The following is a 27,436-nucleotide window of genomic DNA, read 5'->3' on the forward strand; positions in this document are numbered from 1 at the left end:
TCGAGCCGCCGCATTTTGTATAAGTTGTAATTTCCGAACCGTTTTCAAGGGTAACCCCACATAGAGCGCATTACAGTAGTCCAAACGAGAGGTGACCAGGGCGTGTACCACTTGTGGGAGCTGGTGATCAGGAAGGTAGGGTTGCAGCCTTCGTATGAGGTGTAGTTGATACCAGGCTGCCCGGCTCACTGCCGAAATCTGAGCCTCCATGGACAGCCTGGAATCAAGCACAACCCCAAGGCTGCGGACCTGGTCCTTCAGGGATAGACTCACCCCATTGAACTTCAGGTCAATATCGCCCAACCTTCTTTTGTCCCCCACAAGTAGTACCTCGGTCTTATCAGGATTCAGCTTCAGCTTGTTCCTTCCCATCCATCCACTCACGGATTCCAGGCACTTGGACAAGGTCTCCACAGCCGACTCTGGTGAAGATTTAAACGAGAGATAGAGCTGAGTGTCATCTGCATATTGATGACACTGCAGCCCAAATCTCCTGATGATTGTCCCCAGCGGCTTCATATAGATGTTAAATAGCATGGGAGAGAGGATAGAGCCCTGTGGCACACCACAATTGAGAGGCCAAGGGTCTGAAACCTCTTCCCCCAACGCTACCTGTTGGTACCTGCCGGAGAGAAAGGAATGGAACCACTGTAATACAGTGCCTCCAATTCCCAATCCCTCCAGGCGAAGTAAAAGGATACTGTGGTCGACAGTATCAAAAGCCGCTGAGAGATCGAGGAGGACAAGAAAGGTGAATTCTCCCCTGTCTAATGCCCTCCTCAAATCATCTACCAGAGCGACCAAGGCTGTTTCAGTTCCGTGACCAGTCCTGAAACCTGATTGGTATGGATCCAAGTAATCCGTTTCATCCAAGTGTGCTGACAACTGGTTGGCCTGAAGAGTGACAAATGGTGGCAGCGGGGAAGGGAAGAATAACACCACAAGTATTCAGAGCAAACCAGAATTATCTGCATTAATATTAAGGGAGTGGGACAGCTTAAGCACGCAGTCACAGAGGTAACCTGATAGAGAGACTCAGGCAGAGTCTCTGGGAATACTGGTTATAGGACGTGACTGGTGGTGCTGCCTAGCAGGGGGATCTGTTGAGATCTGTGCTAGAGCAGGGAGAGAAACCATAAAAAAGGACAGTCCGGACTGGTGGAGTCCCTGGTGGTGCCTAGTGACAGGCAGTAACCACGAGCAGGTAGGAACCTGACAGGGAGAGCCAGGGAAGGATGTCACAAGGTCCACTCTGCACAATATAGGAAATGGACTTTTAGTGTGGTGGCACCTATCCTGTGGAATTCCCTCCCCTTAAATATTAGGCAGGCACCATCTCTGTTATCTTTTCCATGCCTATTGAAGACTTTCCTCTTTCAACAAGCCTTTTAAGACCTATCCCAGTCTGCGTTGGAATTGCTTTTAATGTTGTTGTTGTTTTACATTTTTTCCTAAACAATGTTTTCAACCCTTTTTATTTAAGATGTTTTTAAAGCTTTTTTAAAGAATGTTTTTAAAGTTATTTTTAATGTATTTTAAGGTCTGTTTTTGTGATGTTTTAAAGTGTTTTTACTGCTTTTGTTTGCCGCTCTGGGCTCCTGCTGCGAGGAAGGGCGGGATATAAATTAAATAATAAATAAAGTACATGAAGACTTGTCATACAGAGGCCAGAATCTCTTCTTGATCATCCCAAAATGCAGGACACAGAATAATGGGCTCAAGCTACAGGAAGCCAGATTTCGACTGAACATCAGGAAAAATGTCCTAACTGTTAGCAATTACCTAGGGAAAGCAATTACCTAGGGAGATGGTGGGGTCTCCAACACAAGAAGCATTCAAAAGGCAGCTGGACAGCCATCTTTGATTTATGCCTTAAGTTGGATTCCTCAATTGAGCAGTGGATTGGACTAGATAGCCTTATAGGACGCTTCCAACTCTACTATGATTGTATGATCCTTCCTACATTTTTGTAAAGACTATTACTGGACCCCATTAGAGGTGCCCTCAGTTCCTGTTCAACCTGGACAAGGTAGTCTTGCACTCTGACCCCAGCTTCTTACCAAAAGTAAACTCTTCCTGTGCCAGATTGGAGTGGAGGACCATTTGTTGACCAGGAAGATCCTCTCTCTGGGAGCAACAGGCAGAGTCTATTGCAATTTTCTGGCTCCTCTCCATTGGGAGGAGCCATCCCTCTCACCAGCATGACCCTATCTGTGGGTGAGACAAAATGTGGTTTTGGCCTGCTCTGCAGCCTTTTCCATTGTGTAGTTTTAGGAGTTGCTTTCTGACATGAGTCCTCCTCTCCTGCTCATCAGCATCTGAGTGTGAGTTTTTTTCTCGTTCTCTTAAGTGTGCCTGGGTCCCCAAGGGTTTTTACCTAGTTTTTCCTCTCAATTTTTCCTTCTTTTGATTTTAAGAGTTTGGGAAAGGAGAGGTGTGTGGGACCAGGGGGGATTTTTCTCCTTTTCCCCTTTTCCTCCTGCTCCTGGGACCCTTTGCAGGGCAAATGAGGGCTGTGCTGGGTCTTGGAGAGCTCCCTGGGTTCCAGGCATGTGGCTTCCTCACTCTAGCTCTTACCTAAGTTTTGGTGGAAACGCCATTTTGGACTGCATCTTTTTGACGGGAACACTGTTTTGGTTTTTTGTCTTTTTCAGCCTGATCTGTCCTTTTCGGAAGGAGGTTTTCAAATTGGGCCATGTTTTGTACTATCCACACACTCCTTCTGCAGGGGACTTTTTTTTAAAAAAAAAGAAAGGGTCCCAGGTGCTGTTTTCAGTGTGCCTTTGCGGTCTCTTGGGAGGCAGTCTTGCGTCACACCACTGCCCCAAGGGGGGTCGGATCTTGTTGGGTCCATTCTGTCCCTTCCCTCAGGGGGCTTGGAGTCAAAAAGCAGCAGCAGGTAGTACCTGTCAAGAGGCTAAGAGGCAGGTCTGCTTGTGGGCTCTGGAGGAGTAACTGGTTTCTGTTGGGCTGCTTCCTGTCAAGAGGTTAAGAGGTAGGAGTGTCTTACCCCTGCTCTGTGCAGTGGTTGACCCACTGGGATAGACTGGCTTCTCATTCCCGGGGCCCCTATCTTTCATCTTTCATGTAGCTGCCAGCCTTCATTGCCCCTCTGTCACATAGGGATCATTTCAGGTCTTCTTACTCCAGATTTTGCTCTTCAACCCTTTTAGCTGTCCCTTCCATTCACCCCTGATCCCAGTAGGGGGTGTTTGGGGGCATGTTATCCCTGATTTGCTCTTACTCCCTTTGTTGGTCCTTTCACACTCACTGGGGTTAGTGTGCGGGCAATGGAATCTTCTGGTTTTATTGCTCAAAGGGCCAAATGTCTTACTAAAATGAGTTTTTGACTACTACCTTCAAGTCCCCCTTGCCTTCTCAAGACCTGGCGAGTGTTTCTGCTTCGGATGGCCAGCACAGGATGCTCCCACCTGCAGGGGAATTTCCCATGCCTTTTCTGGTTGTGTAACCATCACACTAATAAAACAAGAATTGAACCTAGCCTCGCCTCCATCTCTTGGCTCAGGCTCTGGGCAAGACGGTTGCAATCATGCATTTCTCAAGAATTCAGGGACGCCATTCCTTCACATTCTACTCCATCTCAGATGATTATTGAAAGGGGGTGCTCTTCAACTCGAAAGAATCACAAGAGACATAGAAAGCACACAAAAAACTAGGAGGCCGTTGTCCTCTTCATCTAGAACTTCCTCTTCTTCTCATTCTTGTCCCCATTAGAAGACACCCAGTGCCCTGCAAGTCCAGACTGGGCAGGAGTGGGTGCAGATTTTAGAGGAAGAGCCTGTATCTGATGGGGCCAAAACCACTCCTTTCCCTTCCGGCCAATAGGGCTTTCCCTTCCAGCCACAGTGCCTTTTCACCAGTCCATTGAGGAGATTTGGGATGCAGAATGGGCATGCCCAAACAGATCCAAATAAGTTCCCAAGATTACCAGGCACCAAAATACTCTTTCTGATAAGGTGACACAAGCCTTAGATTCCTGTCTGTGAATCTAATGCTGCCATTCCCTCAGAAGTCCAAAGGACCCTTGCGACAAGCATGTTGAGGGGGCCCTTCAGTGTAGTTTTGAGACTGATGCAGTGGCCTTCAGGGCTGTTGCTACATCCTCCATTTTTGCAAAGGCAATTTTCTTGTAGGCTGAGGAGTTGAGAGCAGTGGACGATGTTCCAAGTCCCTCAAAGATGCTCTGAAAAAGATTTCTCATGCTTTGGCATTGGGGGGTAGATGTGCTGGAGGTGACCTGGCCCAAGGGGCTCCTCTATGCATTTTCTCCCTTCTTGTTGATTCAAAGTTTGTAATCTTGTGTTACAAAGGGTGCATCAATTCAGGGCAGAAGTGATTTCTGCTAACACTTTATTTGGTGTCAGCACCCATAAGTTTCCAGATCTACTCAACCTGTCTGTGAGAGAGCCTTGGAGGATTCTGGGGAGGGAGGCCCTGGTTTGGCCAGACCTCTTCCAGGTGACAGTCTGGAGGCTGAAAGGGGTGGCTGAGGCAGCTGGGTTTGGGGGGGTGTCTTGACACCCTGCTGTCCTCCCTCTAGGTGTCCACTAATAAGGTGTACTTGGCTTTGTGGCATGTGTTTCTACCTGGGTGCGCCATGTCAAGGATGGACCCCACATCTCAGGATGTTAAGGACCTGCTTGGTTTTCTCCGGGCAGGAGTGGAGAAAGGCTTGAGCTGCAGCACCGCCAATCAGCAGTGCTCAGCAGCATTTTGGCCAGTCTCAGGGGCTTGGTGCTTTCTTCACACCCCTTACACAAATGCTTCATTAAGGTGAGTGGTTTTTGAGCCTAGTGATCTGTAGTTGTGGTTATGGGGTTTTCTTCTCCATGTGTTGGTGTTTTTTTGTGTTTTAGGGCTTAAGTCATCTTGCTCTGCCAATTAGTCTGATGAGAGAGATGGCTCCTCCCCCTGCAGAGAAGGCAGAAGACTGGAATAGACCCTGTCTGTCATTCCCAGGGGGAGGATCATCCCAGTCAACAGAGTGTCCTTCACTCCAGTCTGCAAACAGCAATTCAAGGTAAGTAAAATTTCCGATTTTCATAGGAATCAGGCCATCATGCTACCCCATTTCTGTCCCCACCCAGTTTAGCATAAAAAAAAGAAAGCAGCTGGACAACAGGAGGGTCCTCAGAGTATCCATAGCTTTTCATTTATTATTTTATTTAGGCTCTATCTATCTATCTAGATATGTATCTATCTAGATATGTATCTATCTAGATATGTATCTATCTAGATATGTATCTATCTAGATATCTATCTATCTAGATATCTATCTATCTAGATATCTATCTATCTAGATATCTATCTATCTAGATATCTATCTAGATATCTAGACTTATTTTGCACTGACCCCATTAGAAAAACAGAATCCTTGTTTGTCTCCATCAAGCAGGAGGCCCAGAGTAAGTAGGTGTCTTAATCCACTATCAGCAGCTGAGTCAGGGAGTGCATTGTGCTTGCATACCAGGCAAAAGACAGAAGTCCTCCAGTGACCATCACTGCTCACTCAGTATATGGTGGCTGCCACTACCACAGGTTTACACATCTGTGCCCCCTAGAAGATAGCTGTGGGGAAGCAATCTGGAGAGCCTGCAGGGAGGGCTTTTCTCAACCTGTTTGTGTGGTACCCTGGATAGGTCAGTTAGGGCTTCCAATGACAACCCTGTTCTCATAACTCTGATATTTAATGCTCTTTTCTGTATATAGTTCCAGTTTGGGTGGATCGGCCATTGTTTGAGGCGTTATTCATGTCTGGCAGTTATAGGAAGGCTCCCTCCACTTCCAGCTCATCACAGCAATTTTTTAGATTCAAAACATTTGATCCTGCCTCCAGAAGAGGAGTTACCTCATTCATGTATGCTCCACTGACCAGAAGGACACTTCATGGTAAATCCAACTTTCAATTTACTGCTCTATGAAATATGTTGTAAATAATATAAGAAACAGGTAACACATTTAAAGACAGGTGAGAAGTAGGAATAGAAAGAGGAGTTTGGTGTTGGTGTTGGTGTTAATAACAACTAGCATTTATATCCTACCTCCAAGGAGCTCAAGGTGGCATACAAACATGGTTCTCCCCCTCCTCATTTAATCCCCACAACAACCCTATGAGGTATGTTAGGCTGAGAGGCAGTGACTGGCCCAAAGTCACCCAATGAGCTTCATGGCTCCTTGGGAATATGAACCCTGGTCTCCCAGGTCTTAGTCTGACACTTTAACCACTGCACCACACTGGCTCTCCTACACCACTGGCTCTTTTTCATTTCTCCAATCTCAAAGTCAGTCCTCCACATTTCTATAGCAATTTGCAAATTTAAAAAATAAATCCTCATAAAAATAATTCAGCACTTTAGTGCAAATTTCTCATAATATAACACACATTTTATATATAGTTTTGACTAATCTACACATTTTTGTAAGCAATTTCTCCTAATATAATGTGCTACTTTCACTAGCTATACAGCCACAAGCGTGATTGTATACTATAGCCAGCATAGTTTTTTGCATTCTGCAATGTTAAAATTAAAACACCCCCATGCCATTTTGCTGCTTTCCATTAACTCATTTCAAAACAAAATCTTTCAAAGCTTATAGTCCTGAATTCAGAAATGCTGAATTAACAACCTGCTTAACAACCCTCTAAATTTTCATGGCAATACACAAAATACCCTCCTCTAGGATGCACACCTTAATGTGGTAAGGGGGTTTGAGAGTGTTGAAGAAGCTGAGAGCAATTATGACAGACCAGACCAAGAGGCGAGACTCCTAGCAGGGGCACCCAAGGCAGAATGGTCAAAGCTAAGACACCAGACTAAGATGCATCCAAATTCAGAGGAAGGCAATGGTAAACTACCTCTGAATATCTCTTACCACGAAAACCCTATGAACAGAGTATCCAAAATGCAACACGAGATAGTGCTGGAAGATGAGACCCCCAGGTCAGAAGGCACTCACCAAGCTACTGGGGAAGAACAAAGGACAAGCATGAGTAGCGCTGTGACTAATGATGCAGCTGGGTCAGAGCCGAAAGGAAGCCCAAAGGCTGATGCGCACAGATGCGAAAGGACAGTCCGGAGTTGTACGATGTACACAATAGGAACATGGAATGTGAGAAGCATGAACCAGAGAAAGTTAGAAATTGTCAAGCAAGAAATGGAATGTATCAACATTACAATACTTCACATGAGTGAATTAAAATGGATGGAAATTGGACATTTTCAATCAGGCAACTACAAAATATTTTATGCAGGAAATGAGAAATTAAGAAGAAATGGGGTTGTTTTAATAGTGAGAAGTGATGTAGCAAAAGCAATTCGGAGCTACAATGCAAGGTCTGATATAAATGAGATTAATCATCATCCAAGTCTATGCTCCAACAGCAAATGCAGAAGAAGAGGAATTGGAGAGATTTTATGCAGAAGTACAGGAAGAAATTGATCACACACCAAAACAAGATGTGCTGATTATCATGAGGGATTGGAATGCAAAAGTAGGGAACAGAGAAGAACTAGGAACTGTGTGAAAATGGGGCTTCGGAGAAAGAAATGAAGCAGGAGAAAGAGTTATTGAATTCTGTGAAGCCTAGAATTTGTTTCTTGCGAACACATTTTTTGAGCTATCGAAAAGACAATTGTACACGTGGACGTCACCAAACAGTCAATATACGAATCAAATTGATTATATAATTGGTAGCAGAAGAAAGAAGCTCCATACTTTCTGCGAAAACAAGACCAGGAACAGACTGTGGTACAGAACATGAACTGGTCATATAGAAAATCAGAGTAAAGACTAAAGAAGACCAACAAAGCAATCATAATGCCAAAATACAAGTTAGATAACATCCCAGAAGAATATAAAGATCAAATAAGGAACAGGTTTGAGGTTTTAAACTTAGTTGACAGAGAACCAGGAGAACTATGGAGTGAAGTCAGAGACAATGCAGGGAACAATACGGGGGGTGGGGAGGCAATACCTCTAGTTAAAAAGAGGGAAAGACCTCAATGGATGACTGAAGAAACTCTTTAAAATGGTTAAAGAGGGAAGGAAAGCAAAAGCAAAAGGAGATAGAAACACAGTCAGAACCATAAATGCAACAATACAGCAACTAGTACGTAGGGACAAAGAGAACTATTACAATAGTTATTGTATAGAAATAGAAGAGGACAACAAAAAGGGTAGAACAAGAGCCCTATTCCAAAAGATGAGAGAAATGAAAGCGAAATTTAAACCAAGAGTAGGGATGTTGAATAATCAACAGGGGAACACAGACTGACCGAGATGAAATAAAAGGAAGATAGAAACAATACACTGAACTCTATAAAAGAGATGCCAGGATGACAGATTCATTCACAGAGAAACCGTATGATGAAGAACCAGAAATTTTAGAATGTGAGGTGAAAGCTGCTCTTAAAATACTTGGAAGAAACAAATCACCAGGAACAGATGGCATACCAATAGAGTTAGTACAAGCTACTGAGACTGAATCTGTCCAAATTTTGACAAAAATTTGTCAACAAATATGGAAAACTAAACAATGGCCCACAGACTGGAAGCGTTCAATATACATCCCAATTCCAAAGAAAGGGGATCCCAGAGAATGCAGTAATTATCGAACTATTGCCTTAATATCCCATGCAAGTAAAGTAATGCTCAAGATTCTACAACAAAGGTTCTTACCATATATGGAGCGAGAAATGCCAGACGTCCAAGCTGGATTCAGAAAGGGAAGAGGCACCAGAGATCACATTGCAAACATACGTAGGATAATGGAGCGGACCAAGGAATTTCAAAAGAAAATCACCCTGTGCTTTATAGATTACAGCAAAGCCTTTGACTGTGTAGAGCATGAAAAACTATGGAATGCTTTAAAAGCAATGGGGGGTGCCACAGCATCTAATTGTGCTGATGTGCAACCTATACTCTGGACAAGAGGCTATTGTAAGGACAGAATATGGAGAAACTGATTGGTTCCCCATTGGAAAGGGTGTGAGACAGGGGTGTATTTTATCACCCTATTTGTTTAATCTGTACGCAGAACATATCATATGGAAAGCAGGATTGGACCAAGATGAAGGAGGTGTGAAAATTGGAGGGAGAAATATCAATAATTTAAGATATGCATATACCACCATTCTACTAGCAGAAACCAGTAATGATTTGAAACGAATGCTGATGAAAGTTAGAGGAAAGCACAAAAGCAAAACTACAGCTGAACGTCAAGAAGACTAAAGTAATTTTTAATTAAGAAAATTAACATTGGAGTCAATGATAAGTGCAGGCATGCTTAATAAGAACCAACTGATAGTGTTCTAAACTCCTAACAGCTCTTTGGCTTGTCTAATCAGGAGTCTCCTATTCCCGACAGAGGTCCAGTGGCCAGAGTGGTTTAACAGTCAGTCCCTCTTCCCAGAGAATTCTAGGGATTGCAGCTCTGTCAGATCATCTCCTAACTCTCAGCACCCTTCATAAACTACACTTCCCAGGATTCTTTGGGGGAAGCCATGACTGTTTCAAGTGGAATAAATGTTTGATGTGTATGTGGCCAGGGACAGTTTTGGTTTAAATTTGGGTGGCAGACTAAATATGTCTGCTGCAGAATAAAAAGGGGGGAAGCCCTGAAAAATGATGATTACAATGTTTCCCTTTTGGAAAGGAAAGAAACTTCTCCTCTGTCCAGTGCCCACCCCCCAATCTCCTCCCTTCCCTACTCTCTCTCCCCTCCACCTTCCTCCCTACCCACACCCTTCCTCCCCTCCCCTCGCCCACATCAGTTTCACATATCCTAAGCATGATTGCACATGAGTAAATCCCAATGAACTCAATTAGCATGCAAATGACCAAACCTGCCCTCCCCCTCCTTCCCCCTCTCCCCTCCTTCTCTTATCCTCTGCCCTTGTGGTCAGTTTCACCTTTTTAAGCATGATTGCATGTGAGTATATCACACTGAACTCAATAAGCATGCAAAAAAAACCCTGCCCTCCCCTTCGTCTTCCGCTCCTATAATCTCCCTCCTGCCCTTCCCCTCTCGTTCCTTCTCCCATCCCCCTTTCCCCTCCCTCCCCTTCCCCTCCTCTCCGCCTCTCCCTACTCCAGTCTACCCTTCCTCCTTCCCCCTTATCCTCCTCCGTTACCAGTTTTACCTTTCCCAAGCACAATTGCACGGGAGTATATCTCACTGAACTCAATAAGCATGCAATCATCAATCCATTCTCAGCAAACTTGCATAGGATCCCATTTCTTACCTCCCAGATTAAAAAGCAGAGAAATTCACTAATGGGCAAAAAAACCTTATGGTTTAAGAATGTGCCTATAACTAACAGATATTCCTGTTATCAAACTTTAAAAAGAAGGGAAATTGTGCAGCTATAGTGAATGCACCAGGGGAGCAGGAGACCTGGCCTACAAATATGTAAAAATGGAAATAATTTGGGTTGGTCTTTCACAATCCAATCCACTTCTTGTGTAGCTTGAAAGAAATTGGTAATATGTGCCTGAGCATATGGTGAGTGGTGGCAACACCTGCAATCAGGATTGCATCTCCAGAGATGGAGAACTGCATTTGTTGCATGTTTGTTGGTGTTCTTGTTACTTTGCTTCTTTCCTGTGTGACTGTTTCTACAGAGAATCTAACCTAGATTTTTTTCTCTCTCATTATTCACCCTAGAAATCTGTGTCAAATGTATTTTTATTATTGTCATATGATGGTGAAGATAGCCTTTGTGTTTCAAACTGGAGGTTATATTCTATTTCGATTTTGGGTGCATTAATGATTAACAATTGAATCTGAAACTGCAGTTTGATGTAAAATTAGACTGATTACAATATGTTGCTACTTAAGCAATGAAACTAGGTGTTTGCCCTGCCCAAGATGCATGTATTCAGCCTGCTATGCTTAAACTACTCCATTTAAGGAAGGATGGGCATAGTCAATTAACATAAAGCACACCTAGAAATTTGCTAGAGTATATTTCACCTCCCACTGTATTGTCTTGTACAAACTAAGACACTCCCCATGTCCACTGGAGACTATTCTGCAGAATACCCAGTGCCATTATTCCACAATTGTTTTTGGAGTTTTTTAGTGTAAATTAAGCAAAGTGTTGCTGTACTTCACATATTCACAGAAACAGAAGCAAAACAAAATAATTTACCATAGGAAACTTCACTAAAATTGCAAACGTATTTAAAGTGAATATCTGAAGTACATCAACTATCTTAATATTGTCGCTTCTTCCTTGCTAAAACAAGATCAGCACAGCACATGTCTTCTTTCTGTTATCTGGACTGATTGCAGGTGTTGCCACCACTCACGATATGCTCAGAGGCACGTTACCAAATTCTTCCAAGCTACACAGGAAGTGGATTGGACTGTGAAAGACCAACCCAAATTGTCTTTGCATTTTGACAAATTTGTAGGGTAGTACAATATCTCAGAGAGGAGTTCAGGTCTCCTGCTCCCCTGGTGCATTGACTATAGTTGCCCAATATCCCTGCTTTTTAAAGTTTGATAGAAATATTTGTTACACTATAGGTATGTTCTTAAACTGCAAGGGTTTTTTGGCTATTCGTAAATATATTCATTTTTATGCACACTTTCCCCTAATATATGCCTTTTTGTAAACATTGATTGGAGGACTGCATTGCAAAGTTCAGATAAGTGCGAATTTTGAAGAATGGCTTCAAATGCAACTGAACTGAAGTTCTCCCCCATCACTAGTGACAAGAGTCCTCTGTGCCTTCCAAATTTTAAGATTAGTATCCATAGTGTACTTGCAAGAAATTAATGATGCAATCCTCAGCCGCTTAGTAGGAAGGCCTGCTGGGACTTACTTCTCAATAAATATGCACAGGTTACTACAGTAGGTTCCACTGAATTATGTGAGACTTATGTCCTTGCAAACATGGCAAGCCATAATGCACACTAGTTATAGTGAAACCTTTATTGAAATACCTCAGTCTATACTTATTTTATACTTAGTGCTAAAGGAGGAAGCTCACCAAAAAATAATAGGAACAGGATGACCCAAGACAAAATTTTCTGAGTAGAGCTCACCCTGCAAAACAGCAAACAATGATTCTCACATTTCATATAAAATTATGAACAAAGAGCTTAGCTAGATACTCCTAAAAACCCATACTGTTGGTTCCACTATGGGCTTGAAGCCATTTACTGACTTCAGGCATAAAGAATTTGGTTCCAGTTTCATTAACAGAGGGTTCCTCTCGATGACTTATTTACTGAGCTTTCATCCTGATTTTCTTCCGCAAAGCTTAGTCAGCATGGATTTTTCGCATTCCACAATGTTAAATTGAAAATACCCCTCCATGCCATTCTAATGCTTCCCATAAACTCATTTCAAAACAACACTTTACAAAACTTGTAGTCCTGAACTCAGAAACGCTTGTTTAATAACCCTCTAAATGTTCATGGAGCTACACAAAACAGTCAGATAAAATCGAGGGTTCAAAGTGTGACAAGAGAGAGAGAAAAAAGAGACCCCTTTTGGATTTTTTTCTGTTAGAATTCTCATAATTTGTTGAAATTCATTAAAAATCAGCCATGTTAGAGTACCTGTAATCCTATTACTGACCTTGCCCCATACTCTGACCTTCATCTTCTGCAATTTAAAAGTAAAAAAAAAAAGCCTGGCTGATTTTTAATTAAAGAAATTTAGCATTGAACTCAATGATAAGATCAGGCATGCTCAGTAAGAACCAACTATGACTGTTCTGAAAGCCAGACACAGCTGATGCGCTTGCCTAATCAGGGGGCCACAGCCACACCAGATCTTTATTTAACTTGAGACAGCCATGGCTTCCCTCAAAGAATCCTGGAAAGTGTAGTTTGTGAAGGGTGCTGAGAGGAGACTCCTATTCCCCTGACTCCTATTCCCCACTATTCATCCAGTCGTCAGAGTGATTTAACAGTCAGCCACTCTGATTGAATCTGTGTGAAGGGAACAGGGCAACTACACTTCTCAGGATTCTTTGGGAGAAGCCATGACTGTCTAAAGTGAAATAAAGGTCTGCTGTGGATGTGGCCAGGGACAGCTTTGGTTCAAATTTGGGTGGGAGGCTACATGTGCCTGCTGTAGAATAAAAAGGTAGGGAGAACCGTGAAAAAGGATGATACTGTTCACAATGTTTTCCTTTTGGAAAGGAAAGGGGCTTCCCCTCTACCCAGTGCCCACCCATCAAATCTCCTACCCTCTCCCTTCCTCCCCGTCCTGCCCTCCTCCTCCCCTCCCTGCCCTGCCCCAAGTCAGTTTCAACCATCCTAAGCATGATTGCACAGGAGTAAATCCCGCTGAACTCAAAAAGCATGCAAATGGTTACACCTGCCCTCCCCTCCTCCCTTCTATCCCCTTCATCTTGCCCCTTCCTTCCACCTTCCCCACCCCTCCCTTCTCAACCCCCCTTCCCCCACCTCCCCCTCCCCCTCCCTCATGGCCAGTTTTACTTATCCTAAGCAAAACTGTATGGGAGTAAATCCCATTGAACTCAATAAGCCTGCAAATGGTCAAACCTGTCCTCCCCTCCTCCTCCCTTTTGCCCCTCCCCTCCCTTAACTGCTCCCCTTCCCCTTCCAATCCTCGCCTTCTGCTCCCGTCCTCCCTTCCTCCTTCCCTCTACTCTCCCCTCCCCCTCAGTCAGTTTTACCTATCCTAGCCATGATTGCATGGTTACGAGTAAATCCCACTGACATCAATAAGCATGCAAATGATCAGACCTGCCTTTCCCCTCCTTCCCCTCTCCTCCTCCTCCTTTGTCCTCTTCTACCCTCTTCCTTCTTCCTCCTCCCCTGCTTACTCCAGGTCTCCCTCCCCATGGTCACTTTTACCTATCCTAAGCATGATTGCACAGGAGTAAATCCCACTGAACTCAATAAACATGCAAATGATCAAACCTGCACTCTTCCTCCCCCTCTTGCCTGTTCTCCTCCCCCTCTTGCCTGCTCCCCTCCCCTCCTCCCCTCCCCATCCCGTGGTTAGTTTCACCTATCCTAAGCATGATTGCAGGGGAGTAAATCTCACTGAACTCAATAAGCATGCAAATGATCAATCCATTCTCAGCAAACTTGGACAGGATCCCATTTCTTACCTCCCAGATTAAAAGGCAGAGAAATTCACTAATAGGCAAAAAAAAACCTTGTGGTTTAAGAATGTACCTATAGCCAACAGATATTTCTATTAAACTTTAAAAAGCAGGGATATTGGGCAGCTATAGTGAATGCACCAGGGGAGCATGGAACCTGACCTCCTCTCTGAGATATTGTACTGCCCTACATATCTGTAAAATGCAAAGACAATCTGGGTTGGTCTTTCACAGTCCAATCCACTTGCTGTGTAGCTTGGAAGAATTTGGTAACATGTGCCTCTGAGCATATGGTGAGTGGTGGCAACACCTGAAATCAGCCCAAGTAACAGAGATAAGACATGTGCTGTGCTGACCATGTTTTAGCAATATTAAAACAGTTCATATAGTTAAGATAGTCACTTTAAATATGTTTGATTTACTTTGCAATTTTAGTGAAGTTTCCTATAGTAAATCATTTTCTTTTGCTTCTTTTTTTGCGAATATGTGAAGTACAGCAACACCCTGCAGCACTAAAAAAAAGCTCCAAAACAACTGTGGAATAATGGCACTGACTATTCTGCAGAATAGTTTCCAATGGACATGAGGAATGTCTCCGTTTGCACAAGATAAAACAGTGGGAGGTGAAATATATTCTAGCAAAATTCTAAGTGTGCTCTATGCTTTTAATTGACCATGCCCACCTTTCCTTAAGTGGAGTAGTTTAAGCATAGCAGGCTAAAAACATGCATCTTGGGCAGGCCAAGTTTGTTTTTTCCAACAGAGTCATTGCTTATGTAGCAACATACTGTAATCCATCTGATTTTACATCAAACTGCAGTTTCAGATTCAACTGTTAATGCACCCAAAATAGAAAAAGAGAATAACCTCCAGTTTGAAACACAAAAGGCTGTCTTTGCCATCATATGACACTGAGCAATAAAAAGGCCTTGAAATTAATAAAAATAAATTTGACACAGATTTCTGTTGTTGTTATGTGCCTTTAAGTCAATTACAACTTAAGGCGACCCTATGAATCAGTGACCTCCAAGAGCATCTGTTGTGAACCACCCTGTTCAGATCTTGTAAGTTCAGGTCTGTGGCTTCCTTTATGGAATCAACCCATCTCTTATTTGGTCTTCCTCTTTTTCTACTTCCTTCTGTTTTTCCCAGCATTATTGTCTTTTCTAGTGAATCATGTCTTCTCATGTGTCCAAAGTATGATAACCTCAGTTTCATCATTTTAGCTTCTAGTGATAGTTCTGGTTTAATTTGTTCTAACACCCAATTATTTGTCTTTTTTGCAGTCCATGGTATGCACAAAGCTCTCCTCCAACACCACATTTCAAATGAGTTGATTTTTCTCTTATCCGCTTTTTTCACGGTCCAACTTTCACATCCATACATAGAGATCGGGAATACTATGGTCTAAATGATCCTGACTTTAGTGTTCAGTGATACATCTTTGCATTTGAGGACCTTTCTAGTTCTCTCACAGCTGCCCTCCCCAGTCCTAGGCTTCTTCTGATTTCTTGACTATTGTCTCCATTTTGGTTAATGACTGTGCCGAGGTACTGATAATCCTTGACAAGTTCAGAGTATCCAAAATGCAACAGATTTCTAGAATGAATAATATATTATTATATATTATATAGTTTTTAAGGTTAGATTCTCTGTAGAAACAGTAACACAGAAAAGAAGCAAAGAAGAACACCAACAAACATACAAAAATGTAATTCTCCATCTCTGGAGATGGCAGGTGTTGTTCCTACTCACCATATGGTCAGAGGGACATTACCAAATTCTTCAAGGCTACACAGGACGTGGATTGGACTGTGAAAGACCAACCCAAATTGTGTTTGCATTTTGACAAATTTGTAAGACAGTACAATATTTCAGAGAGGAGGTCAGGTCTCCTGCTCCCCTGGTGCATTCACTATAGCTGCCCAATTTCCCTGCTTTTTAAAGTTTGATAGAAATATCTATTGGCTATAGGTATGTTCTTAAACCACAAGGTTTTTTCCCTGTAAGTGAATATAGAGATTGTATTATATCCAGTCATTATTGAGCTTTCATTCTGATTTGTTTGCAGCAAAGTAATATGACAATGAGCATTCATTCTGATTTGCTTGTAGGGTTTTATACATCTTCCCATTAAATAATCCGTTCATTCCACACTTTTTAATGCATTTCCACATCACTTTCCTAACTGGCTTTTTAAAAAATGGTAGATTTGTTGTGCTAGGGTGACAGAGTGCTTTCATTGTGCAAACCTAAGTTTCCTGTTATGTACTTGAATCCCTCTCATAAAACAGTGGCAGTCTGGAGGCACCCAGAGTTAAATCTAGCTTGATAGTAAATAAGGTTGGTAGGCTGCAACCTGGAGAAGTTCCCCATACCTTTAAAAACTTGGCTTCTTGTCAACACCAAGTGACAGGTAGGGAAATGCATGAAGAAATAGCAGAACACATTTCCCCTCATTTGAACTCTGTGTCTGCATGAAAGTATCCAAAGCCTTGTACAAGTGCAAATACCATTTTTTGATTCCTGTGCTAACCACTGGATACCTGCATACAGGGGGAGGACTTCAAACTGGGGAACCAGGCTTATTCAGTCTCCCTTTGTACTGCTGCATCAATGCAGCTCCAATGTTGATCCTTTGCAAGGGACAAATGCAGCTGCATCACTTCAGCTGGTAGTGCTACCATATGGCACAAACCTTTGCATGCCTCCGAAGGGCTTCTGCTTGTACATGGAAAGACATTGGTGGAAGTAATAGTGGCACCAAAGAGATCGTTCCTCCCAATGCAAAAAAAAAAAAGTAATATGGGCCCCAATCCAGATCAGCACCATGGCAAAGAGTTATGTTTTCTCCAGCTCATACCATGGTCCTGATACAGATTAGGGCCTCCAGTTGCTATTTAGTAATGAAAAAACACAAAAGGGCCAATCACATTATAAACATCACATCTAGTTTGGCTCTAAGCTGCACTATAGGATAATTCTGCTGCTTAAGTTTTGGGTTCTGCTCCCTACGTTTTCCTGGATGGTCCACACAATAAGAGGATAACATTTTTACTCTTCTGTGGCCCCTTTAAGAGATGGACTTTCTTCCGCCCTCCATATTAGAGATGTGAAGGCCTTGGGAAAAAACCCCAGAAAATTCAGAAAAATTCCCTCTCTAATTTTTCTGGTTTTCCCCCCGGGCATACATCTACAGTACACACACACACACAGAGTACATATACACAACTGTGGTAAGTGTGTGTAGGAAGTGGAGTTAGTTTACAATGGATCCTGAAAGACTGAATAAGTTCTTGTGGATCCCACTTACAAACATTTGAAAAGTACTGTGGTACAGTGTAATCCTAACCATCAGAAGAAAATCATATTGAATTCAATGGGGGTTACTCCTAGGTAAGGCTTCAATCTACTACACGCTTACCTGGGCGTAAGTCCCATTGAACCCATGGAGCTTGCTACTGAGTAGACATGAATCAGACTTCAGTGGAGTTAGGATTGTGGCCTTATTTTATTTTCCAGTCCATTCTTCAGAAAATATTCTTTTTCACATTTACCTTGATAAAATGCTGCAGACTCCTTTCAGTAAGCAAAATGGAGTTTTTAGGCTTAGCACTATCAAATTACAGATGAGCTTAGTGATACTTTCTGGAAAATACATATAAAAGGGTAATTAAACACTGTGACACATGGTTAGAATGACTTTACAAAACTCATGCTACGGAGTTTCATGTTGTTTGATGATACTGGTCAAATTTATTCATAATTTATTTATTCATAATTTGTTGGACCACAATAGTTGGCAGTTTTCCCAGGAAATTGAAATCAATGGGACTTGACTGTGTTTAACTTTGGCTGGATCACACCCTACATTATATGCTAATGAAAATTACTGGAACATACTATAAGATATGGTAAACCTAACCTGTAGTGGGTGCTAAGCATTCAAAATGTAATTTTCTTGTAGCTGATATGCAGCAAATGAATCCTTGATTATATGAAATTCTAATTGTGTTTATTCCCCTTATCTAGCACTTATCTGTTTTTCAACAGGCAACCTTGTCATTCTTTTAAAATAATTTTTCTCCATTTTAAACCCATGCTTCTATTAACAAGCTGTTTAAGTTAGGTGTTTGTTAGCCTCATTAAATCAAGATTAGATTTTTCAGTTAGCAACAAAAGAGAAGAAACTTTATGTCAACAAAATCTCCTACAGAAACACTGGAAATGCATCATGATATGAAAATGGACAGTTTTCAGCTGGGACCAGTAAATTTGGAGAAAGCAGGAAAATACAGTTTTTAGTGGACTAATATGACTTTTGAACAAGAGTCAGAAAATGAGCTTTTGAGCTTCTCAAATGTATTGGCCACTGTGAGAAGAAGATGCTGGACTAGATGGGCCACCGGCCTGATCCAGCAGGCTCTTCTTATGTTCTTATTGTTTCAGAATAAAAGGATGAGAGCAAAAGGGATGACTGTATTTCAATAGATGAACTATATTAATTTTGAAGCATTTTTCCTGTTATGCTTTAGCTCCTTTATGTTTGTTAAGCAAGACTGAAAGATCTGAAATATATTTTGCAGCAGTGAAGGAAATATGTTGGTCTGTAACAGGTCATTAAAAAATGCAAAAGCTCTTTATAACTGAGTTATAACTACAATTGAACTTACTCTTGGGTGGACATGGACACAGCACATATTTCCATTTATGACTGAAGAGAGGGTGGCTGTTGGTACAGCTGCAAGATGATTTTTTTCCTTGGGACAAACTATAAAATGAAAAACATGTTAGACTGAAAAGGCACCTAGAGCTCATGAAATCCCCAGGTTACTGAGACCAAAGGCCCAGCATTTTTGTTTTAAGAGCAGCCAGCTAAATGTCTCTGAAAGTTCCCACACAGGGCTTCAAAGCAATGGTCATCCTATTGTTTATCCTCAGCACCTACTGTTCAGAAATATACTGCTTCTGTACGTAGAGATTCATTTAGCTATCATGGCTGATACACCACTGAAAGGCAGGCAGAGCAATCCTAGCTATAGGCAGGTATGCTTTCCTGGAGGAACACTCTGGGACACAGCCGCATTACTGCTTTTGCAGCTGGCCCCCTGCTAGCCCCCTCCTGGAGCCCCTCTGTCTGTCTCTACAGCCAATCAAGCCACTGCAAAGGCAGAGTGTATGCCTGCATTTAAAAGCGATGCCCTTTCCTCTTGCCTTAGGAAGCTGGAGAATCCAGCAAGGTCAGGTGTCACTACAGCTAATCAGCAGTCAATATGAATCTCCTGGGATGTTAATAGGGTCCCACCATCTACTGTTGTGGGGAGGAGAGAAACACAAGGAGGAGAGAGTCAGCAAGAGTTAAGAGAGGGAAGTTTACTGAGATGAGGGGGAACAGCCAAGCCTGATTTAAGATGGTGTTTTGCATCAGAATCTTACTACCACAATACCTGTTGGAACGCCTCTCCCAATATGAACCTGCCCGTACACTGCACTCTTCATCAAAGGCCCTCCTCCGAGCTCCGTCCCACAGGGAGGCTCGGAGGGTGGTTACAAGAACTAGGGCCTTTTCGGTGGTGGCCCCTGAACTGTGGAACAGTCTCCCCGATGAGGTACGCCTGGCGCCGACGCTGCTGTCTTTTCGGCGCCAGGTTAAAACCTTCCTCTTTTCCAGGGCTTTTAATCTAACTTAATTTTGTTTTAAATTGTATTGTAATTGTTTTTAGATCTCCCATTCTCTGTACTTTGTGGTTCGTTTTATTGGATTTTATTGTATTTTGTATTAATCTGTTGTTCACCGCCCAGAGAGCTATGCTAGTCGGGCGGTATATAAATTTAATAAATAATAATAATAATAAAACAAAGGGCTTTCAAACAGTACCACACAGACCCATAGCAGCCAACACAGAGCATAGCTGAACACAGCCACAAGGGGGGGGAGAGGGAGGATGGGGCTAAGAATGAGGCAAAACAGTGTTTTCTCACAGAGAAGGGGAAGAAGGAAGGAAGTCTGCTTGTAAAATAAAGGGTGCATTGCTTGTAAAGCATTTTTTTCTCCCTCAGTGGTGCTTTTTGCAGATTGTCTGGGAGAAAGTAGAGAGTGGGGGATATTTTGTAGACATCACTGTGCAAGATACAATTTCTTATAGCTGATCTACAAAAAGCAGGTTTCTTCCCTTTATAAAATACAGGCAGACTCATTCTTCTTAGCTCTTTACGTCTTCCCCCATCCTCCATGAGGCTTGCTCTCTCCTCCCTCCACTTTCTCACAATCTGCAAAAAGCATAGGGAAAAAGAACTGCTTTACAATTCCCCTTGTATTGTACAGGCAGCCTTCTTTCTCCCTTTCTTCAGCCTTCCTTTGCCCCCTTCCTTGTGAGGAAATGCCACCTCACCTCACCTCACTCTCCACCCACTCTTCTTAGCCCTCTTTCTCTCTCTCCCCATGCACTCTCCATTTTGGCTGCAGTCAGTCTGTGCAAGGAGAAATAAACACCTGTCAAGCAATGCCCCTTTTATTTTACAGGCATCATGCATGAGGAAAGTACTTCTCTCATCTGATTTGCAAAATGCATGGGAAAGAAACCTGTGAGATCAGCTGTGAGAGGTACCTTTCTTGCAGGCAGCATTGCCTGTAAAATAGCAGCTTCTTTGTTTCCACCCCCCCCATGGCGAAGGGAGAAACAACCACTTTGCTAGCTATGTTTGGTGCTTTGGGAAGAGCCAAGCACAGGGCTAGCAACGCCCCATATACAGTGATTTCCAAGCACCTGACTGCCAGCAGGATGTTATGTCTTGGGAACCTCCTGCAAGGTGTTTTGATAAGTGGGTTGGATAATGATGTCATGTGATTGACAGATGGGTATCCCCAGTCACCTGTCAAATTTGGCCTGTGAGGCCAGTCCCAATAACTTATGAAGAGACCCTGAACTTCTAAATTTGCTACTACGCTACTGGCTATAGGAAGCCAGCAGAATTTATGCTTGGTAACTTACCCTGTTCCAAACCCTGTTCAGGAGCTCTTGAGTGGGGCAAATACCAGCTGAGTCAGCCTCAGCCTGGCAGAGGGAACACAAGCAGTTAAAACAAATATGGCTCAGCCAGCATCTATTTGGGAAGAGTGTTCAAGTATTGTCACACGTGGAATTCTTCCTATGGTTTTATTGTTTGTGTTTGCACTGTGAGAGCACCGAGAGATAACGTATGGGAAAAGAACTGTAAATGGGAGGAAAGGACACAAACACTGAAGGAAAATGGTATGCATGAAGACCTTAGCAACCCTGCCACCAGCAACCAATCATGACATGCCACCCACCAGGCACACCCAATTACACATATGCACTACAACAGTGCGATGATGTAAACGCAGAGTCGGCACGCACCCAGAGTACACCAGATCACAGCCTCCACAAGCACCTCACAGACAGACAGATGGTACCACCTGCACACCCCAAAAACACACAGCACACATGCAGAGATGCAAAAGAAAAGTTTATTGTAAGTGCCGAAGGAGATACACAATGCATAAGGCACGACAGGAAGGCAGAGAGGTGTGCAGAACACACACACACACACATACCCTTGCAAACAACTCCATAACAAACACTCAAGGGCAGCTCTGGCAGGAGCAACCCCAGCCACACAAAACAGGCAACTCCCCACTGTCTCCCCCTCTGCAGCCACATCAGCAGTGGCAGTTGGAGCACAAATGCAAGCAGGTGCAGTCAACACGAGTGCAAGCAGGTGCAGATACAGCAATCTCCTAGGGCAGTCACCACCTGGATCAGATCACCGGGGAGGGTGGGAGGGATTTCCTCCATTACCACAGCCATGTCCTGGTGAATTGGAATCATACTCCGGTGGAGGGTCTCAGACCGGGCACGCGAGATGGCTGTTCTACCTAACTCAAATAACGCAGACTCGGACATGACTGTGGTTTTTTCTTTTATTGTAGTAAGAGACAGTTTCAATTCAGTGCACTTAATGAATCTACCAATGGCTTACTCAGAACTGAACATCTCTCTAGGACTAACTAGACATTACTTCGCCACATTAAGATGTTGACTCAGCAACTACTCCCTCCCCTGGCTTAAGTAAGACTGGGTGGGCACCCTGCTTGCATGTGCCAACTGTCACTATTGGGAACGTGCATGCAAGCGAAGGCTCCTCCTCAACTGTATCTATTGAATCTCCCACCACATTTGCTCCTGGCGTGAGACAAGGGTGGAGCCTCCGTCACCATCCCGTCTTCCCCCTCCAAGGGAGAGGAGCTGCCTGTGCTGATGCAGGCACAGGAAGAGGGGAAATGTCAGGCTGGGAAACAACCAGCTGATCAGGTTGACTCTCCACGGGGTATCTGGAGCTGCTGGGGTTGAACTGTCCAAGTCCAGAGCTAGAGTGCCTTCTGGGTCCCACTCACCACTCCACCCTTCACTGACTCGAACATCCCACCCTAAGTCCTCCTTTGCTTTGTTCTCGTCTGTCTACCCCCTCCCAGCAGGGCTCAGGACATCATCCCCCCCATGCCGAGCTTCCCCCCACCCCACAGGCTTGGGTTTGCAAGGTATCCTTCATGGAACTCTCTCACCAACTCTGGCACATGAATGTCCGACACCACCTCCCAGGAGCTTTCCTCTGGTCCTAAACCCCTCCAGTGGATCAAATACTGCAACTTTCCTCAGCACCAACGGGAGTTGAGGATCTGCTACGCCTCATATTCCTCTTGCCTGTTGACCATTACTGGCAGCGGTGGGGCATCAGGCGCTTGGTAGGGATCGTGGCTCTTCTGGGGTTAGCAACAAACAGTGGAACACTGGGGTTAGCAAAGAACAGTGGCACACTGTGTAAATCTTCATGGAGGAGGGCAAGTGGAGACAGAACGCTACCAGGGTAATCTATGCCTCTACTTCAAAGGGCCCCACCCTCCTAGCCTGTAGCTCGTGACAAGGTGCCTTCATTGGCAAATAACACGTACTCTATCTCCCACCTGCATCTCAGGACCAGGCTGTCGCTGCTGATCGCAACTCTCTTATAGGTGAATTTAGCCCTTGCCAATTGCTCTGCTGCATCACCTGCAACTCTTGCACAAACTCTGCAGCTGCAGGTACTGCCAAGGTGGAGTTAGGAGTGGGGAAAGTAAGAGGGTGGTAACCAAAGTTGACGAAACAGGGAGTCTGCTGGGTAGGGGCATGCACAGAATTATTGTAGGCAAACTCAGCCAGGGGCAATAAAAGCACCCAATTATCCTGCTGATAACTGACATAACAGTGGAGATACTGCTCCAGGGTGATTAGATCGAATCCACACTTCTCCAACTTGGCATATAGGTGATGCTCTCTCAGTCTCTGCATCACAGCCCTCATTGAGCCTCATGGTGTTCTGGGGAGTCAGAGTCAATAAAGATGTCATCTAAATAGACTTATCATAAAGTGATCTAAATAGTCCCGAACGATGTCATTCATAAAATTTTGAAAGACAGCTGGGGCATTTGATAGTCCAAAAGGCATGACCAAGTACTTGAAGCGGCCACACCAAGTCTTGAAGGAAGTTTTCCACTCATCCCCTTCCTTGATCAAGGTTGTAGGCTCCGTGCAGGTCAAGTTTAGTATAGATCTTGGCCATTCGCAGTTGCTCCAGCATCTCGTTGATGAGGGGACATGGGTAGCTGTTGGGGAGGGTGATTTAATTCAGCTCCCGGTACTCATGGCAGGGGCTAAGTTCCCCACTTTTCTTTTTGACAAACAGTAAAGAAGCCCTAGCAGGAGACTCTGAGGGTCAAATGAACCCTCGCCACAGGTTGACATCCAGGAAGTCTCTTAGCGCAGCCAACACTGGCTCTGACAATGAATATATGCACCCAGAGGGAACTCAGGTCCCTGGGAGCAAGTCTGTGGCACGGCTGTAGGGCCTATGGGGTGGCAACAGGTCAGCCTCCTTATCAAAGATGTCCTCATAATCTTTGTACTTTGCATCGCGGGAAGCTTCCTCGGGTGAGGGCAGGGAGGCCACTGCTGCTGCTGCTGCTGCCTCAATAGGCTGGCAGTGCTGTTTGCAACGGTCCAACGGGAACATCACAGTTGCTTCTCCCCAAGAGATTACAGGATTATGTTGCACCAACCAGGTCATCCTCAGGACCACCAGGAATCGGGGCAGGGTGGCCAAGTAGAAGGACAATTGCTCTACATGCCCAGGTAGCTCCACTCACAACCCAGCAGTTGCCTGGGTGACTACTCCTGACATCAGGGGCTGCTCATCTATGGTTTCCACAGACGGGAATCTTGAGCGTGGGGATTAAGATGCTGTATCGTTTAGCGAAGTCCAACTTCATAAAGTTACTGGATACCCCCAAATTGATCATGGCAAACAGTTGGATGCTTTGACCCATGATCAAGCCTAGATGGATTGGAAGATGTAAGGCAGATTTTGGCAGGAGAGGGCTGACTTGAGATCCCTGGCTTACAGTCGATCCCAAGAGCTGGGATTTGGAGTTTTCCTGCACTGGGGTTTTCTCCAATTCGGAAGGGCAAGCTTTTCCAAGGCGTCCTGCCTTCCCACAGTAGAGACACAACCCCTCTCTCTGATGCTTCTCTTTCTCTGCCTCAGTCAGGTGTGGCCATGCCTCCCCCATCTGCATGGGCTCCACGTAGGTTCCTATGCAGAGTGTGAAGCATGTACAAGAGAGTGATGTGGGAGGCAAGGCTCGGGCTGCCTCAGCATTTCGTTCTAGGCAATGACCTTCAAGTCTTCTGTCTATCTGCAGGCACAGCTGGATGAGCTCTGGTAAGGTGTCTGGTGGTGGGGTTCACGCCAATTCAACGAGGATCTCGCTGCTGAGGCTGTTATAGTATAGGTACATCAAAGCAGACTCATTCCAGTCTGTCTTTTGGGCCAGGATACAAAAGGTGTTGGTATAAGTCCCGAGAGAGTTCTTGCCCTGCTGCAGGGTTCCCAATAGGCAGGCCACGGTGGCCTTCTGCTGGGGATCTCGAACAATTTCCACCATGGCCTCAACAAAGTTATACTGGGCTAGCACAGGGTCATTCAGAAGCAACAGAGGTGTTACCCACTGGGCAGCCTCCCTTTCCAGGAAGCTAATGATGAAGGCCACTTTCAAGGAGTCGTTGGCAAAATCTGAATGCCGCATATGGATGTAAAGCTCAGACTGAGTGACAAATGTGGCAAACTGCTCCTTTTCTCCACTGTAATGGACGGACAGTGTCATGGGCGTCTTAACACAAGGTGCCAGCACTGGTGGGGCTGGGGCAGCCCGCTGCTGCAGCCCGCTGCTGCAGGACTGACACTTGATTCCCAAGCTGAGTCACTTGCAGATGCCGAGACCCTTTCTGATGACACTGCATCCAGTGGATGTACCAGGCCACATGCCATGCTACACTCACATTCATTGGTCAACAACTCTGGTGAGTGTTGGGTTTATGAACCTCTGGCAAACATGAAGTTGAAAAGACAGGATTGCAAATGGTCATTACTTTGAATGAGTTCAAATCTCCATGGCCTGATGAACTGCATCCTAGAGTATTGAAGAAACTGGCTGAAAAACTCTCAGAACCATTGTCTACTATATTTGCAAAATCGTGAAGAATGTATGAAGTACCGGATGAATGGAGGAGGGCTAATATTTTCCCTATCTTCAAAAAGGGCAAAAAGGAGGAACCTAGGTATTACAAAAGGTGGAGGAAGGGCGGGATACAAATTAAATAAATAAATAAATTATAAACCAATCAGCTTAACATCAATATCTGGGAAAAATCTGGGGAAAATTATAAGTCATTCTGTAAGCACCTTGAAAACAAAGCAATGATACATAATAATCAGTTCCTGTTAATAAAAACACAATTTTGTTCGTCAAGGTACCATCACTGATATTAACGAGAAGGGGATTGAGATATCGACATCTTAAATCTGAGTATAACAAGCATTCTAGAAAAAATGAATCAAATCCTCCAGTGCGATGTGGTTCAAATAAAGCAACTGCTATTTTAGGCTGTATTAACAGAAGTATAGTTTCCAAATCAGGTGAAGAACTAGTTCCCTTCTATTTGGCACTGGTTAAGCCTCATCTTGAGTATTGCGTCCAGTTCTGGATGGCATACTTTAAGGAGGATGCAGACAAACTGGAACAGGTTCAGAGGAGGGCAACAAGGATGATCAGGGGACTGGAAACAGAGCCCTATGAGGAGAGACTGAAAGAATTGGGCATGTTTAGCCTTAAGAAGAGAAAGGGAAATATAGCAGCACTCTTCAAGAACTTGAAAGGTTGCTACACCAAGGAGGGCCAGGATCTCCTCTCGATTGTCCCAGAGTACAGGACTGTGAACAATGGGCTCAAGTTGCAGGAAGTCAGATGTCCACTGAACATCAGTAAAAACATCCTGTTAGAGCGGTGCAACAATGGAATGAATTACCTAGAGAGAAGTTAAGCGGTGCAACTATGAAACAAATTAACTAGAGGCATTCAAAAGGCAGCTGGACAGCCATCTGTCGGGTATGCTTTAAGTTGGATTCTCAATGGCCTTCTAGGTTCTTTCCAACTCTACTTCTCTATGATTCATCAAACACACTTTTCAGTTGAAATCTCATTTCTGCTGCTTTCATCACATGGGGGGGAATGATGCACCAAGATATTGAATGTGGTGCTGGTCTCTGCCATAGTGCACAATGAGGCACTGACACAGCAGTTGCCCATGGATCCACATCCATGGAGTTCTTTGAGCCCCAAGATGTGGACTGGGTAAGCAGGAGCATGTGGCCAGAGGAGGATGGGATGTGGGGGATGATGAGGTGGCTCCGCACCAGGGACAGGACCCATGTGGACAATTGCATGAAACTGCATGGTTACAGAGTTCTTTGAGCCCCAAGATGGTCCTTCTACTGATCCCAGGAGCCTCCAGATGCCCTCTTGTGTACTTTTGGCCCCAGCCATCATACACACAACCTCTACAGCTGGGAAGGCAGCTCATACTAAAGCCTGCCCCCTGTCCCTCATCCCTTCCACCTCCCTCAGACATCCCCACAAATTGCAGCTTCAATGCTTGCAGCTTTCTGCATGGCTGTTTCCCCTTCCATGTATATTTATGGCTTCCCTCACTTCCCCCAGGCCATTATGTGCTGTGGTGGGGCTCTACCTCCCCAGTGTTGTGTGTAACTGTTAGTTTCCCACTTTGCATCTTGCTCTTTGCCCCAACTATGTTGCTTCCTTTTTCTCTTTCTGGATGGCCCTTCCCTCCTGGGTGTCCCTTCTGCAGCAGGGGTTGCTAGAAATTATGGTCCAGAGGCAGAGTCTGAGATTCCTTCAGAGTGGCTC

General features: G+C 44.2%; 1 protein-coding gene across 12 annotated transcripts in view; it reads right to left on the reverse strand.

Annotated features, from left to right (window-relative positions):
• Positions 1–27,436, reverse strand: part of SUN3 (Sad1 and UNC84 domain containing 3) — a 72,457-nt gene that overhangs the window by 39,137 nt on the left and 5,884 nt on the right. For 11 of the 12 annotated variants that reach the window (XM_061585791.1, XM_061585794.1, XM_061585793.1 and 8 more), the window contains 3 exons: positions 18,792–18,889; positions 17,676–17,766; positions 12,022–12,077 (listed from right to left, as the gene is read on the reverse strand). In XM_061585791.1, the coding sequence (XP_061441775.1) occupies positions 12,022–12,077; positions 17,676–17,766; positions 18,792–18,889 (245 nt within the window). The remainder of the gene's footprint in view (positions 1–12,021; positions 12,078–17,675; positions 17,767–18,791; positions 18,890–27,436) is intronic. The other variant, XM_061585799.1, reaches the window with a different exon arrangement.

The sequence above is a fragment of the Rhineura floridana genome, chromosome 10, assembly GCF_030035675.1.
Source record: "Rhineura floridana isolate rRhiFlo1 chromosome 10, rRhiFlo1.hap2, whole genome shotgun sequence".
Classification (NCBI taxonomy): Eukaryota; Metazoa; Chordata; class Lepidosauria; order Squamata; family Rhineuridae; genus Rhineura; species Rhineura floridana.